The sequence below is a fragment of the Saccopteryx leptura genome, chromosome 7, assembly GCF_036850995.1.
Source record: "Saccopteryx leptura isolate mSacLep1 chromosome 7, mSacLep1_pri_phased_curated, whole genome shotgun sequence".
Lineage (NCBI taxonomy): Eukaryota > Metazoa > Chordata > Mammalia > Chiroptera > Emballonuridae > Saccopteryx > Saccopteryx leptura.
Genome location: NC_089509.1, coordinates 103328709 through 103343860, shown reverse-complemented (window position 1 = coordinate 103343860; position 15152 = coordinate 103328709). Strand labels below are relative to the sequence as shown.

General features: G+C 41.9%; 1 protein-coding gene across 1 annotated transcript in view; it reads right to left on the bottom strand.

The window, feature by feature from the left end:
• Positions 1-14640, bottom strand: part of CYP27A1 (cytochrome P450 family 27 subfamily A member 1) — a 32987-nt gene extending 18347 nt beyond the window's left edge. Inside the window, exon 1 of the mRNA XM_066346699.1 lies at positions 13894-14640. Within this exon, the coding sequence (XP_066202796.1) occupies positions 13894-14163 (270 nt within the window). The 5' untranslated portion in view covers positions 14164-14640. The remainder of the gene's footprint in view (positions 1-13893) is intronic.
• Between the last annotated feature and the right edge of the window lie 512 nt (positions 14641-15152).

Below are 15152 nucleotides of genomic sequence, written 5' to 3'. Positions count from 1 at the left end.
ATTTATATGAAATGTTCCCAATAGGCAAATCCACAGAGACAGAAAGTAGATTAGCAGTCACCAGGGGCTGATGAGGAAGGGTGACAGCACAGGGGATGTAGTCATTACATAGGGAGAGAAAGGGGTGGACAGTATAGGAAGTGTCATTATATAGGGAGGGAAAGGGGTGGACAGTATAGGAAATGTAGTCATTATATAGGGAGGGAAGGGAAGTGCCTGCTAAACCATACAAGGTTTCTTTCTGAGCTGATGAAAATATTGTAAAATTGATGTGGTGATGGTTGTCCAACTCTGTAAATATAATAAACACCATTTCATTGTTAAATGGGTGAATTGTATGGTGTGTGACCATATCTCAATAAAGCTGTTACAAAACAAAGAAAGAGCATTAAAATCATCCCCAAATTTCCCCCTGAAAACAACTGATACTGCACTGTGACGTTCTAATCTCCTAGTTAGTGAGGGACCTGTTTAGTGTACTGATAGTGGCTCCTTAGGGAGAGAGTAAGCACAGCGAAACAACAGGAAAACAGCAAGTAAACAGCTCTGAGGACAGAAGTGAACTCACAAATACCAAGTGCTGTTTCTCCAGTGTCAACAAACCTGACCCGAAGAGCTGGCAGCCGTCAGCTGGGTAAACAGGAGAGATGTAAATTCAGGCACAGGCCTCTCTTTTGCTTACACTGACAGGTGCCAGAAAGAAAGCCCATTCGGGGTCAAAGATGAGAAGTCTAGCAGGGACAGTGCTGTCAAAGTGTTGTCAGGGTTTAGCCCCAACTCCCTCACACAAATGAAATGCACATTTCAAAGTGACAGAAGGTGCTAAATAATTAACAGCATTCTCAGGTTCTCCTTGCTCCAAACTTTGCTTTGAGTGATCTCCAAGATCAGACCAAGCCGGTGGCACCATTTGGATTCATGATGAACCAAGTTACTCATATTTTTTACTATGAATATTTTAATGTGGATAATTAAAGAAAATAACACTATAAACACCCATGTACCCAATCTCCAGAATTAAGAACTGTTAAATTTGTCACATTTGCTTCATATCTTTTTTAAGTTGGAAACAGTTCAGATACAAATTCTGTTGTATTGTTCCACTGTATGAATATACCACAATTTATTTATCTTGTTGACAGACATTTAAACCTGAATTACTTATTTTACAAACAAAGCTGCAAAAAAAATTTTTTTTGTGTGCATGTGTGCAGCCATTACTTCAATAATGAAGAAGGTAGAACCGTCCTAAGTTACCAGGGAGTTGGACTGGAAGGATTTCCTTCCGATTTTGTACTCTGAGGAATAAGCCGAGGCAAAGGAAGACCAATGCCTGATGTGACTGCAGAGAGGCTGGCAGGGAAACAGAAGCACTGCCCACCCGCCACCCGCAGCCCTCCCACACCCAGAGGCAGACTTCACACGCTGAGCACACCTTTTCCTACAAGCTGGGTGGGGCTGGGCTGGAGTGAAGCAAGGAGAATATTTCAGGAACAAGGAGCAGATGATCAGTGATAGATGCAGAACTGAAAAGAGGATGTAAGAAGTGGGCCCAGAAGTAAAAACCCAAAGCCAGACATAAGCACAAGAGGAGGTGCCAGCAGAAGACCTCAAAATTTTATGTTGGGCCTGATGTGTGGTGGCACAACGGTAAAGCGTCGACCTGGAATGCTGAGGTCATATGTTCAAAGCCCCAGGCTTGCCCAGTCAAGGCACATACAGGTAGCAACTACTATGAGTTGATGCTTCCTGTTCCTCCCCCTTGCCTGTCTCCCTCTCTCTCTTGCTCCTCTCTTTCAAATTAATATATAAAATCTTAAAATAAATAAGTATATGTATATATGTTATGTTGGACCAGGAAGCACTTTGTCCAACATCCACTATGTCCTGCTCTCCATCCTTTGGCTGTTGAACTATGGCTGGCAAGGTGAAGCCAGAAGTAACTCTGGCGGACGTCCATAGCAGTCCTGCAATAAAAATCAAGTCTTCCTAGTTCTCACCTCCAGACTCCAAGACTCCTGCACAAAGACAACCGGCATTACGAATTTCTTGTGTGTCTTCCTGGAGATATTTTACACATATGTAAACATATAAAAGCTTATGCCTCACACTTTTTTTAAATCCACATATGAAGTCATATTATTATTTAGTTTCACATTTACTTTCTTTCCATGTCTTTGCAAGCGATTCATGACAATACACATTGATCTGTCCATATTCTTTTTATTTATTTTTTAAATCATTTTTTAATTATAATTGACATACACTTTTATATTCATTTCAGGTGTACACCTTAGTGATTAGACATTACATAACTTATTAAGTGATCATCCTAATAAATCTCATACCCATCTGACAACATACATAGTTATTAGAATAGTATTGACTTTATTTCCTACACTGTTACATCCCCGTGACTGTTCTGTAACTACCAATTTGTACTTCTTAATCCTCCCACCTTTTTCCCCCATCTCTCCCCAACCCCCCCATCTGGCAATTGTCAAAATGTTCTCTATATGTACGAGTCTGTTTCTGTTCTACTTGTTCGTTTATTTTGTTTTTTATTTTTTTATTTTTTAAATGACAGGAGGGGAGATAGTGAGGCAGACTCCCACAAGCACCCCAACCGAGATCCACCGGGCAACCCTATCTGGGGCCGATGCTCCCAACCGAGCTATTTTTAGCATATAAGGATGACGAGCTTGGACCAACCTAGCTATCCTCAGTGCCCTGGGCAACACTTGAATCAATCAAGCCACTGGCTGCAGGAGGGGAAGAGGAAAAGAAGGGGGAGAAGAAGGAGGAGAGGAGCAGATGGTCAATTCTTTTGTGTGCCCTGACAGGGAATTGAACTCAGGACATCCATACATTGGGCCGACATTCTACTGAGCAAGCCAGCTAGGGCCTATTTTGTTTTTTAGATTCAACTGTTGATAAATATGTACTTATTGCCATTTTGTTGTTCATATTTTTATATTTTTTTCCTTCTTCTTCTTCTTCTTCTTCTTAAAAAAGACTCTTTAACACTTCACATAATACTGGTTTGATGGTCATGAACTCCTTTAGCTTTTTCTTGTCTAGGAAGCTCTTTATTTGTCCTTCAATTCTAAATGATAGCTTTGCTGGGTAGAATAATCTTGATTTTAGGTCCTTGCTTTTCATCACTCTAAATATTTTTTGCCAGTCCCTTCTGGCCCACAACGTTTCTGTTGAGAACTCAGCTGACAGTCTTATGGGAGCTTCCTTGTAGGTAACTAACTGCTTTTCTCTGGCTGCTTTTAAGAATCTCTCTTATGACGTGTCTTGCTGTGGGCCTCTTTGGGTTCATCTTGTTCGGGACTCTGCACTTCCTGGACTTATCTATCTATTTTCTTCACCAAGTTAGGGCAGCTTTCTATCATTTTTTAAAGTGGGTTTTCAATTTCTTGTTCTCTCTCTTCTTCTGGCACCCCCATGATGCAAATATTGGTATACTTACTTTTCCCCTATTCTTTTTAATGGTTGCATAAAATTTCATCATATGAATGTATTATAATTTATTTAATTAGTCCCCTACTGGGACATGGAAGTCATCCTAATCTTTCCCAATCAAAAATATTGCTACCTTGAATATGCTAGCTAGACTATCCCTTTATCGGTAAGATAAAATTCTGGCAGTGCAATTGATAAGTTGGTATAATTCACATTTTTGTCTTCAACACCTAGTTTCAAATTTCCCAGCCTCAAGGCTTACAGGCAGTACACCTAATTCTGTTAGCCTCAAGGGAACCTGTAAATGTCTGCCAGATGAGACTGAAACACTTTAAGCCAAGTCAGGGTAACTGGAGGATAATCTCTGGAAGGCTTGATAGTAATGTGAGTACTGAGGCAGAAAATCCATCTAATCAATGGTATTAGCCAAACTGAAGAAAGAATGTGTTAACAGAATAGAATTGGCCATTACAAAACCCAGAAGAGAGAAGCCAAACAGCAAGAACTTGGCAGCATTTATCTCCCAAGAGAGATACTTAATGTAATGGGCAGACACCAAAGAAGCATATTCAACCAGGCTTCTCCACAGCCTAGATGAAATTTCCTTCCAAATGATTATATTCCTTTAGTTCTGGGGTCTCTATACACCCGCAGTCTATTAAAGTAGTTACTAATTTCTTTCCCTAGGTGTTTAGATCTTAGGAAGAGGATGTGGTGGATTAAAATAGGCACAGCTTCTTTGATATCCCTCCCTTTAAGAGGTGAGGTCTGCATCTTCTGCTCCAGAGACAGATGGGCTCTGTAAGAGCTTTGATGAGTAGAATACAGTGGAAATGATGCTGCACCAGTTTCCAGGCCCAGGCCTTGAGAAATAGGGAACTTCCACTTTCTATCTCTTAGAACATTCACTTTGGGAAAGCCAGCACTCTGGAAAAAGTCTGACTATTCAGAGACCACCATGCTGAGAGGAAACCCAAGCTAGCCACATAGAGAGAGAGAGGGGGGGGGAAATTGATTCATTTGTTCTGTAAAATCATCCTGGGCATCAAACATGAAATAAAAGAAGCCATCTTGAAAATTCTAACTCCTGGCAGGTGTGACGTGGAGAAGAACTGAGGGAGCCAGTCAAAAGCCAGACCCAAGGTTCAGACATATGGCCCAAATTAAGTCAACCTAGTGATCTTTGCTATTCAAACTGAAGCTTTACTCTATTGTGAAGTAAAACTAAGCCATTTCTGATGTGCACAGTCCAAATTTTTTTTTTTTTTTTTTTGCATTTTTCTGAAGCTGGAAACAGGGAGAAACAGTCAGACAGACTCCCGCATGCGCCCGACCGGGATCCACCCGGCACGCCCACCAGGGGCGATGCTCTGCCCATCCTGGGCGTCGCCATGTTGTGACCAGAGCCACTCTAGCACCTGAGGCAGAGGCCACAGAGCCATCCCCAGCGCCCGGGCCATCTTTGCTCCAATGGAGCCTTGGCTGCGGGAGGGGAAGAGAGAGACAGAGAGGAAGGCGCGGTGGAGGGGTGGAGAAGCAAATGGGCGCTTCTCCTGTGTGCCCTGGCCGGGAATCGAACCCGGGTCCTCCGCACGCTAGGCCGAAGCTCTACCACTGAGCAAACCGGCCAGGGCCCACAGTCCAAATTTTTGACCCCAAATCATAAATATAACAAAATGCTGTTTTAAGCCACTATGTTTTGGGATAGTTTGTTATACAGCAATAGATAACTAAAATAGGGAGTTTCTTTCTTTATTTTTTATTTTTATTTTTTTATTAAGTGAGAGGTGAAGAGGTAGAGAAAGACTCCCACATGCACCCAGTCCAGGATCCACCCAGCAAGCCCCCTAGCAGGCAATGCTCTGTCCATCTGGGGTTGCTGCTCCGTTGCTTGGCAACCGAGCTATTTTAATGCCTGAAGCAAAGCCATGGTGCCATCCTCAGCACCTGGGGCCAACTTGCTCAAACCGTTTGAGCCATGGCTGTGGGAGGAAAAAAGAGAAAGAGAGAGAGGAGAGAGGAGGCGAGGGGTGGAGAAGCAGATGATCACTTCTCCCATGTGTCATGACCAGGAATCAAACCTGGGATTTCACATGCCAGGCTGATGCTCTACCACTGAGCCAACCAGCCAGAGACAAAATAGGGAGTTTCAATGTAAGGAAATATTATGATCCCTAGGAGAGCTAACTTCATCAGGAAAGAAACATGTGGGCACTCCAGTCCACAATTTGTTTCTTTGGGTCAGTCTCCAGTAGTATAGTGATGTTGAATGTGTTGACAAAATTTAGTTTCTAAACCTGGAAAACTGAGACCTCAAGGGCCAGACTTAATTAACATGCCCACCTCCCTTACCATCTCATCTTCACTCTATCTTATGTCAAATGACCCAGATGAAGGAGCTGATAAGAGTCTCACAAAGAAGCTTACCAGCAGATATAGCCACTGCTTGGCACCATTCATAGCCTTTGGCTGGTCCATGAAATTTATTCATTTATTAAACATTATTGAGAACCTCCCCTGTGCCCAGGGCTGTGCCTGGCCTTGGGGGGGGGCACAGAAGTGGGAAAGACATAGGCCCAGCCCTCACAACTTAACAGCTCAGTCTCTAAGCCATATACACAGGTTATAATAAGAAACATGTAAAAAAATAAAAAAAAGAAACATGTGCACCTAACTATATAAAGCAAATATTGACAGACACAAAGGGAGAAATAGATCCATACAGTTAACAGCAAGTGACTTTAATACCCCACTTTCATCAATGAAAAGGTCATCCAAACAGAAAATGAGTAAGAAAACATTGGTCTTAAATGACACATTAGGACCACACAGGCTTAACAGATTTGTACAGAACATTTCATCCAAAAGCAACAGAGAAGATAGATTTAAGGCACTATTAGGTCTCCCATCTTCTTGGTTGGGGCCTTCTTGATTAATAAATCTTTCCTTACTCAAAAAAAAGAAAAGCAATAGAATACCTATGCTTCTCAAGCACACATGGACCATTCTCCAGTATAGATCATAAATAAATGTAAGAAGATTGAATTATGTCAAGCATCTTTTATCACCATAATCCTATGAAATTAGAAAGCAATATTGGAAAGAAAAACTGGAAAATTCACAAAAATATGTGGAGATTAAACAACATGCTACTTAACAACCACTGGGTCAAAGAAGAAATCAAAAGAGATATCAAAGCCCTGGCCGGTTGCTCAGTAATAGAGCATCGGTCTGGTGTGCAGGAGTCCCAGGTTCGATTCCCGGCCAGGGCACACAGCAGAAGTGCCTATCTGCTTCTCCACCCCTCCCCCTCTCCTTCCTCTCTGTCTCTCTCTTCCCCTTCCGCAGCCAAGGCTCCATTGGAGCAAAGTTGGCCTGGGTGATGAGGATGGCTCTATGGCCTCTGCCTCAGGAGCTAGAGTGGCTCTGGTTGCAACAGAGCGACGCCCCAGATGGGCAAAGCATCGCTCCCTGGTGGGCATGCTGGGTGGATCCCGGTCGGGCACATGCAGGAATCTGTCTGACTGCCTCCCTGTTTCCAACTTCAGAAAAATAAAAAAATAAAAATAAAAATAAATAAAGAAGTAAAGAGATATCAAAAAATACCTAAAGAGCCCTGGCCAGTTGGCACAGTGGTAGAGCATCAGCCCAGTGTGTGGATGTCCTGGGTTTGATTCCCAGTCAGGGCACATAAGGAGAAGCAACCATCTGGTTTTCCTACCCTCCCCCTCTTGCTTCTTTCTCTCCTCTCTTACTCTCTCTCTCTCTCTCTTTTCACCTCCTGCAACCGTGGCTCAAATGGTTTGAACAATTTGTCCCCTGGCACTATGGATGGCTCTATGGCCTCACCTCAGGCCCTAAAATAGCTCGGTTGCTGAGCAATGAAGCCGCAGCCCCAGATGGGCAAAGCATCACTGGGTAGGAGGCTTGCCAGGTGGATCCCGGTCAGGACACATGCGGGAATCTGTCTCTCTGCCTCCCCACCTGTCACTTAATAATAAAGTTTTTTAAAAAGATCTAAAGACAGCCTGACCTGTGGTGGCGCAGTGGATAAAGCGTCAACCTGGAAACGCTGAGGTTGCAGGTTCAAAACCCTGGGCTTGCCTGATCAAGGCACATATGGGAGTTGATGCTTCCTGCTCCTCCCCCCTTCTCTCTCTCTCTCCCTCCTCTCTATAATGAATAAATTAAAAAAAAAAAAGTAAAAGATCTAAAGACAAATGAAAATGAAAATATACCAAAACTTAAAGGGAAAGGTGCTTGGGAAAAGGAAGATGGGGCCTCCAATGTCCAGATGAGAAGTTAAAAGCTGATTCTCCAGGCCCCGTGGAGATTCCTAAGCAGGGGACCAATATAACCAAACATGCTCTTCAGGACATTGATGTGGTAGTGGTGCATGACTAGATTTCAGGGGCAGGACAAGCAATAAAGGAGTCCAAGACCAGGCACCATTTCTTCCCAGAATCACAATGGGACTGTTCATATTGCCAGCTGAGCCACAGATAGCAAGGAAGCTGACCTGGTGAAGCTGCTGGAACTACTAGTGCTGGAAATAACATCCTCTTTGTTGGGCAGCACAAAGCCTACCAGGTTCAGGAGGTTACAAATTATCTGGTTTTTGATGCTGATGTCCAGTAGAGCATAGGTCCCCAACCTTTTTTGGGCCACAAACCGGTTTAATGCCAGAAAATATTTTCACAGACTGGCCTTTAGGGTGGGACGGATAAATGTATCACGTGACCAAGACAAGCGTCAAGAGTGAGTCTTAGACGAATGTAACAGAGGGAATCTGGTCATTTTTAAAAAATAAAACATCATTCAGACTTAAATGTAAATAAAACGGAAATAATGTAAGTTATTTATTCTTTCTCTGCGGACCGGTACCAAATGGCCCACGAACCGGTACCGGTCCGTGGCCCGGGGGTTGGGGACCACTGCAGTAGAGAGTGGGAATGGAGGCTTTAGGTGAAGAAAGAAAAAAGTGGTAAAAGCCAAAACTTATGGAATGCAGTAAAGCAGACCTAAGAGGAAAGTTCAAAGCAATTAATGCTACAGTAAGAAACAAGAATGATCTAAAAAACAACCCAACTTTACACCTCAAGGAACTAGGAAAAAAAAGTGGGAAAACTAACTCAAAAGTTAGTAGAAGGAAAGAAATAACAAAGGTCACAGTGGAAACAATTGAAATTGAGATTAAAGAGACAATAGAAATGATCAGCCAAACCAAGAGTTGTTTTCTTTCTAAGATAAACAAAATAGACAAGCTTTTGGCCAGACTCACCAAGAAAAAAGGAGGACTCAAATAAAATCAGAAATGAAAGAGGAGATGTTACAACTGATACCACAGAACTACAAAGGATCATAGGAGACTACTATGAACAATTAATTATACGCCAACAAACTGGACAACCTAGAAGAAATGGAAAATTCCTAGAAACATACAACCTACAAAGATTGAATCCTGAAGAAGTAGAAAATCTGAACAGACTAATTACAAGTAAGAATATCTGAGTAGTAATCAAAAACTTCCCAACAACCAAAAGCTGAGGACCAGATGGCTTCACTGGTGAATTCTACTAAACATTTAAAGAATTAATACCAATCCCTTCAAATTCTTCCAAAAAGTAAAAGAGAAGGGAACACTTCCAAAATCATTTTACAAGTCCAGCGTTTTCCTGATACTAAAACCAGACAAGGACACCACTAGAAAAGAAAATTACAGGCCAATATACCTGACAAGTATAGATGCAAAAATCCTCAACAAAATATTAGCAAACCAAATTCAACAATAACTACTTAAAAGAATCATACACTATGATCAAGTGGGCTTTATTCCAAAGATGCCAGGAGAGTGGAACATTAGCAAATCAATCAGTGTTATACCCCATATTAACAAAATGAAGGATAAAAATCATATTATCATCTCAATAGATGCATAAAAATATTTTGAAAAAGTTTAACATCCATTTATAATAAAACTCTCGTAAAAGTGGGTATAGAGGAAACCTACCTCAGCATATAAAGGTCACATAGGACAAACCCACCAGCTAACATCATAGTCTAAGCTGAAGGCTTTTCCCTCAACATTAGCGATAAGACAAGGGTGACAACTCTCACCACTTTTATTAAACAAAATATTGGAAGTCCTAGCCTAAGCAATTAGGCAAGAAAAAGAAGTAAAAGGCATACAAATCAGAAAGAAAGTAGAAAAGCTGTCACTATTTGAAAGGACATATTATATACAGAAAACCCTAAAGACTACACCAAAACTTCATTACAGCCAATAAATGAATTTAATAAAGTTGCAGTATATAAAATCATATACAAAAATCTGTTGATTCTATACACTAATAATGAACTATCAAAAAAAGAAATTAATAAAACAATCACATTTACAATTACATAAAAGAATAAAGTATCTAGAAATAAATTCCACTAAAGAAGAGAAAGACCTATGCACTAAAAACTATGACTTTGAAGAAAGAAATTGAGGAGATGCAAAAGGAAACATATTTCATGTTCATATACTGAAAGAATTAATATTATTACAATGTTCATGCTACCCAAAACAATCTACATATTCAAGGCGATTCCTGTTAAAATTCCAATGCCATTTTTCACAGAAATAGAACAAACTATCTTAAAATTTGTATGAAATTGCAAAATACCTTGAATAGCCAAAGCAATCTTGAGGGAAAAAAAAATCCTGGAGGCGTCATGCATATTTATTTCAAACTATATTACAAAGCTATAGTAATCAAAACTGTATGATATTGACATAAAAATTGCCACATAGATTACTGGAACATAACAGAGAGCCCAGAAACAAACCCTGCATATATGGTCAATTAATTTACAATAAAAGAGCCAAGAATAGACAGTGAGGAAAAGACAATCTCTTCAATACACGGTGTTGGAAAACTGGACAACCACAAAAGAATAAAACTAGCATACAGTATACACAAAAATTAACTCAAAATGCATTAAAGACTTGAACATAAGACATGAAACCATAAAACTTCTAGAAGAAAAATAGGCAGTAAGCTCCTTGATGTCATTCTTGGAGATAATATTTTGGATTTGATATAAAAAGCAAGGGTAACAAAAGCAAAAACAAACAACTGGGACTGCATCAAACTAAAAGGCTTCTACATAGCAAAAGAAACCATCAACAAAATAAAACAGCAACCTACTGAACAGGTAAAAATTTGCAAATCTTATATCTTGTAAGCTTTAATATCCAAAATAAAGCACTCATACAATTCAAGAACAAAAAAAAAACAAACAATTTAAGAAGATATAAGATATACAGATGGCCAACGGGTACATAAAAAGGTGATCAACATTACTAATCACCAGGGAAATGCAAATCAAAACCACTTTCTAACACTTGTTAGAATGGCTAACATCAAAAAGACAGAAATAATAAGTGTCGGTGAGGATGTGGAGAGAAGGGAACCCTTGTGCGATATTGGTGGGACTATAAATTGGTACAGTCACTATGGAAAACAGTATGGTTGTTTCTTAAATATATTAAAAATAGAAAGACCATAGAACCTAGCAATTCCTTTTCCGGGTATTTATCCAAGGAAAGCACTAACTTGAAACGATATATGCACCCCTATGTTCAATGCAGCAGTACTTACAATAGCCAAGACATGAAGGCAGCCTGAGTGCTCATCAGTGGATGAATGGATAAAGAAAGTGTGGCATAGATATATATTCACACACACAAAGGAATATTATTCAGCCATAAAAAGAAGGAAATCTTGCCATTTACAACCACATGGACCTTGAGAGCATTATGTTAATTGAGTTAAGTCACACAGAGAAAGACAAATACTCAATGATCTCACTTATATGCAGAATCTAAGACAAAACAGAACCAAATTCACAGATACAGAGAACAAATTGGTGGTTGGCAGAGGTGTGTGTGTGGAGGGTTAAAATGAATGAAAGTAGTCAAAAGATACAGACTCCCAGTTATAAAGAAAATAAGTCCTGTGATGTAATGTACAGCATAGTAATTACAATTAATAATACTGTATTATATATTTGAAAGTCACTAAGAGAGTAGATCTTAAAAGTTCTGATTACAAAAAAAAATGTTGGCCATTGGGGGGTCACCAATCCAGGAAGTCCACTATCAGAGCTACAGAATAGATAGCTGATCTCATCACTCTAAGGGTTGATATTTCTAAAAGATATCAATTTAATATAAATTTACATGTAAATGTAACATATATTCACATTTTATTTTTTTAACACTCTTGACATTATTTTGGTTAGGAAAGAGACGGAACTAGCATTTATGGGCTAACATGATTTATACATGTCCCAATTTCCACTCTATCCTCTTAATTCCTGCACTGTTTCCCCAAGCGGATTGGATAATTTTATGTGGGATATGCAGTTTTTGACAACTGCGGGAACAGGGAACGTTATGGGCAAGTGCCCTTGTATCAATTCCAGTCCTCCCCCTTGTACTGCAGCCACCGAGTTTAGAAGAAAAGATCCTAACCCCAGATTTAAGGATGAACCAGCAAGGGTCTAAGCTAATTAGAGTATACTTGTGGCCACAATGATGTTCAGGGATGGGCAATTAACCCAAGCCAGTCAACTAACTTCTGCAAGACGGCAGAGCCAAGAGAACTGCAGAAAAACAAAACTATAGCTTTGATGATCTCATGAATCTCTAGAGCAAACTATACCTGAAGGGCACCCAACTGTTAAACTTCTTGGTTATATGAACCAATAAAGCTGCTTTACAGTTTAAGCCAGAGTGCGTGACAACCAAAAAAAATTGAACTGATACAAAGTCAGTCACTGATATGCATCCTGTTCCTCAATAGGGGTATTAACCAGGGTTTTACAGATGTGTAGCACACCGCCCTTTATTAACTCACACCAGCCACCTGTAGTGTGTGGGAAGGGCTAATATATACTGCTCACAAAAATTAGGGGATATTTCAAAATGCACTTTCAAGATCAGGGGACGTGCAGATACTCCAGTACTTTCAGCCTTTTGTATAGTGCATTTCCACCAATGAAATAAAAGTTGATTTTGCTCTCATTTGCATAATCAAAGAATTTTCTTTGTCTTGTCATTTGCTTTGCTTTCTTTCTTTTTTTTTTTTTTTTTTTTTTTTACAGAGACAGAGAGAGAGTCAGAGAGAGGGATAGACAGGAACAGACAGACAGGATTGGAAAGATGAGAAGCATCAATCATTAATTTTTCGTCGCGCATTGCAACACCTTAGCTGTTCATTGATTGCTTTCTCATATGTGCCTTGACCACGGGCCTTCAGCAGACCCAGTAACCCCTTGCTCGAGCCAGCAACATTGGGTTGAAACTGGTGAGCCTTTTGCTCAAACCAGATGAGCCGTGCTCAAGCTGGTGACCTCGGGGTCTCGAACCTGGGTCCTCTGCATCTCAGTTCAATGCTCTATCCACTGTGCCACCGCCTGGTCAGGCATTATTTGCTTTTCTGATGTTTTTGTTTAATAAAAAAAATCAAATACTTTTTTTTTATCGCTTCATATTCATTTTGAAATATCCCCTAATTTTTGTGAGTATTTGCCATGGGAGCGGCCCAGGGTCATGTGACTACAGATCTTTGAGGTATAGGACTGGAATCAAGGGGCTCTCCTAAATCTCAGCCTTGACTTTTCCTATAAATGGCCACATATTTCTGGCTTTCTTCTGCTTCCTCCTTCTCCTCTTCGGGCCATCGAGAATTCGTTTGGTTACTGCTCTAGGGAAAATCCTGAAACCTCTCCAACTTAATCAATATTGGGTTTTCCGGTCTCTGTCCATTGACAGAGGGGCGGGCCATTCATCCCGGCCTCATATCAGTGCTCCACTGGATAAATCTTCCTTACTGGAAATTGATATCATAGTAACAAAGTAATGCACCTTTTCCTTAATGTCTATGATTTTGCTTTCACTCTCTGAGAAGTGACATCTTTTTTCCCTTAAGAAGAGATTTACCTGGCTAATTGTTAAACCTCTGTAATCCTCCTGAAGTCATTGCCTTTGGAAGAAGTCTATGGTAGACAATATGACTGCAAAAAATAAGTTGTGGTTCTATAACATCTGGCAGTTAACACACTTGCATCTGCCACTCTGTTACAAAGAGTTCCTTCCTCTCTCAAGCTCTGCACACTTTAAACGTAGCGTCCCGAGTCACCTCCTTTCTGGTGCCCTCCTGATTCTTAACACTCTTCTACCTATTCATCTCCGTTCCGAGGGCTCGGTCTACCCTTAGCACAAAACCCCACCCATTTCCATGTTATGACCATAGCACCAGCCGGGGCCGAGCTAAGTTCCCATGTTCTTCCCTTTTTGTCCAACGTCTCCCCATCCCCAGCTTCTCCGCCCAGTGCTCACTCACCCCCCGTCGCGAGGCCCCGCCCGCTTACCTGGAGCTGGTGCAGGTGCAGGACGTAGCCCTGTACTAACAGCTGGAATAGGAAGCGCAGCTGCCCAGGTCCTGAAAGTTCATCCGGGCTCCGCAGCCTCCGGTCGCCAGGCCCGGTTCCGGGAGCCTCGGCTGCCTCAGCCACCGGGAGGGCGTTGGGGATCGAGGCCTTGGCTCTGGCCCCCTGTGGGCCGAGAGCAAGACGGGTCATCCGCGTCCCTAGCAGCGCCCACCGCAGCCTCGCGCAACCCAGCGCAGCAAAGCGATCCATAGCTCACGTCGCTGCGCCTTTGGGTGGCGAGTGCGGAGCGCCTGGAACCCGCCCAGAGAGAGATCGGGAGGGGCGGGTTCAAGGGCACGGGTATCCCGGGGTGGGACGGGCAAAGGCCGGCCAGGCCCTTTACTGTTCACTTTATCTCACGGCCCTCAGTCCCTCCAAACAGGACCTGAAGAACACGCCGAAGTCACCCTCTCCAACTGTCTGCCTCCCCGCCCCGGGAAGGGACGAGCCGACACAAAGGCAGAAGATGCACAAGGGAACTTAGGGAACCCAGTGGCGAGTTCCGACGCTAGCCGCCCCTTCCGCGCCTCCCCACTTCGCACTTCCGAGAACTCTCGAGGAGAACCTGAAGTTCGCTTGCTGCGAACTCCGACTAGTCCAAAAAGTTCCGGGATCCCGCAGCCTTTCCAGGTCCCGGAGGCCCCACCCGGAGCGACCGGCCCTCGCTGGACCTGCAGGATCGCCACCCTAGGAACCCGCTGCCGAGGTTAAACTGACCACTGGTTTTTCTTAACGCATCTCCGGCCCCCCCTCCCCCGCCCCACTTCCCCGCATTGATCCTGGAGTGTGGCCGCTGAGAGAAGAGGGAAAACAAAACAAAACAGAACAAAAAGGCCCAGTGTCCGAGGTCATCTGATTTCTGGAGTGGGAGAAGCCAAACAAACAGACCAACAAACAAATTTAAATAAGTTTTTAAAATGCAATGCTACCGCTGTCCGTCTTCTTCTCCACCCTCCACCCAGCCCGGAGCCTGCTAAGGCAGGGTTTTTCAAACTGCAGTTTGAGACCAGATTAGTGAGTGTGACCAGAATTATTTTTCAGTGAGATGGGGAAAAAAAAAATAATAAAATAGTACAAAAATATTGCAAGAAGAAAAAATAGTCTTTCATGAATTCCTTGTTTCATATATATTCAAAGTATACTTTTCCAAAAAGTTAAAAGCATGACATGTAATTATAAAATAAACACGGAGTCAAAGA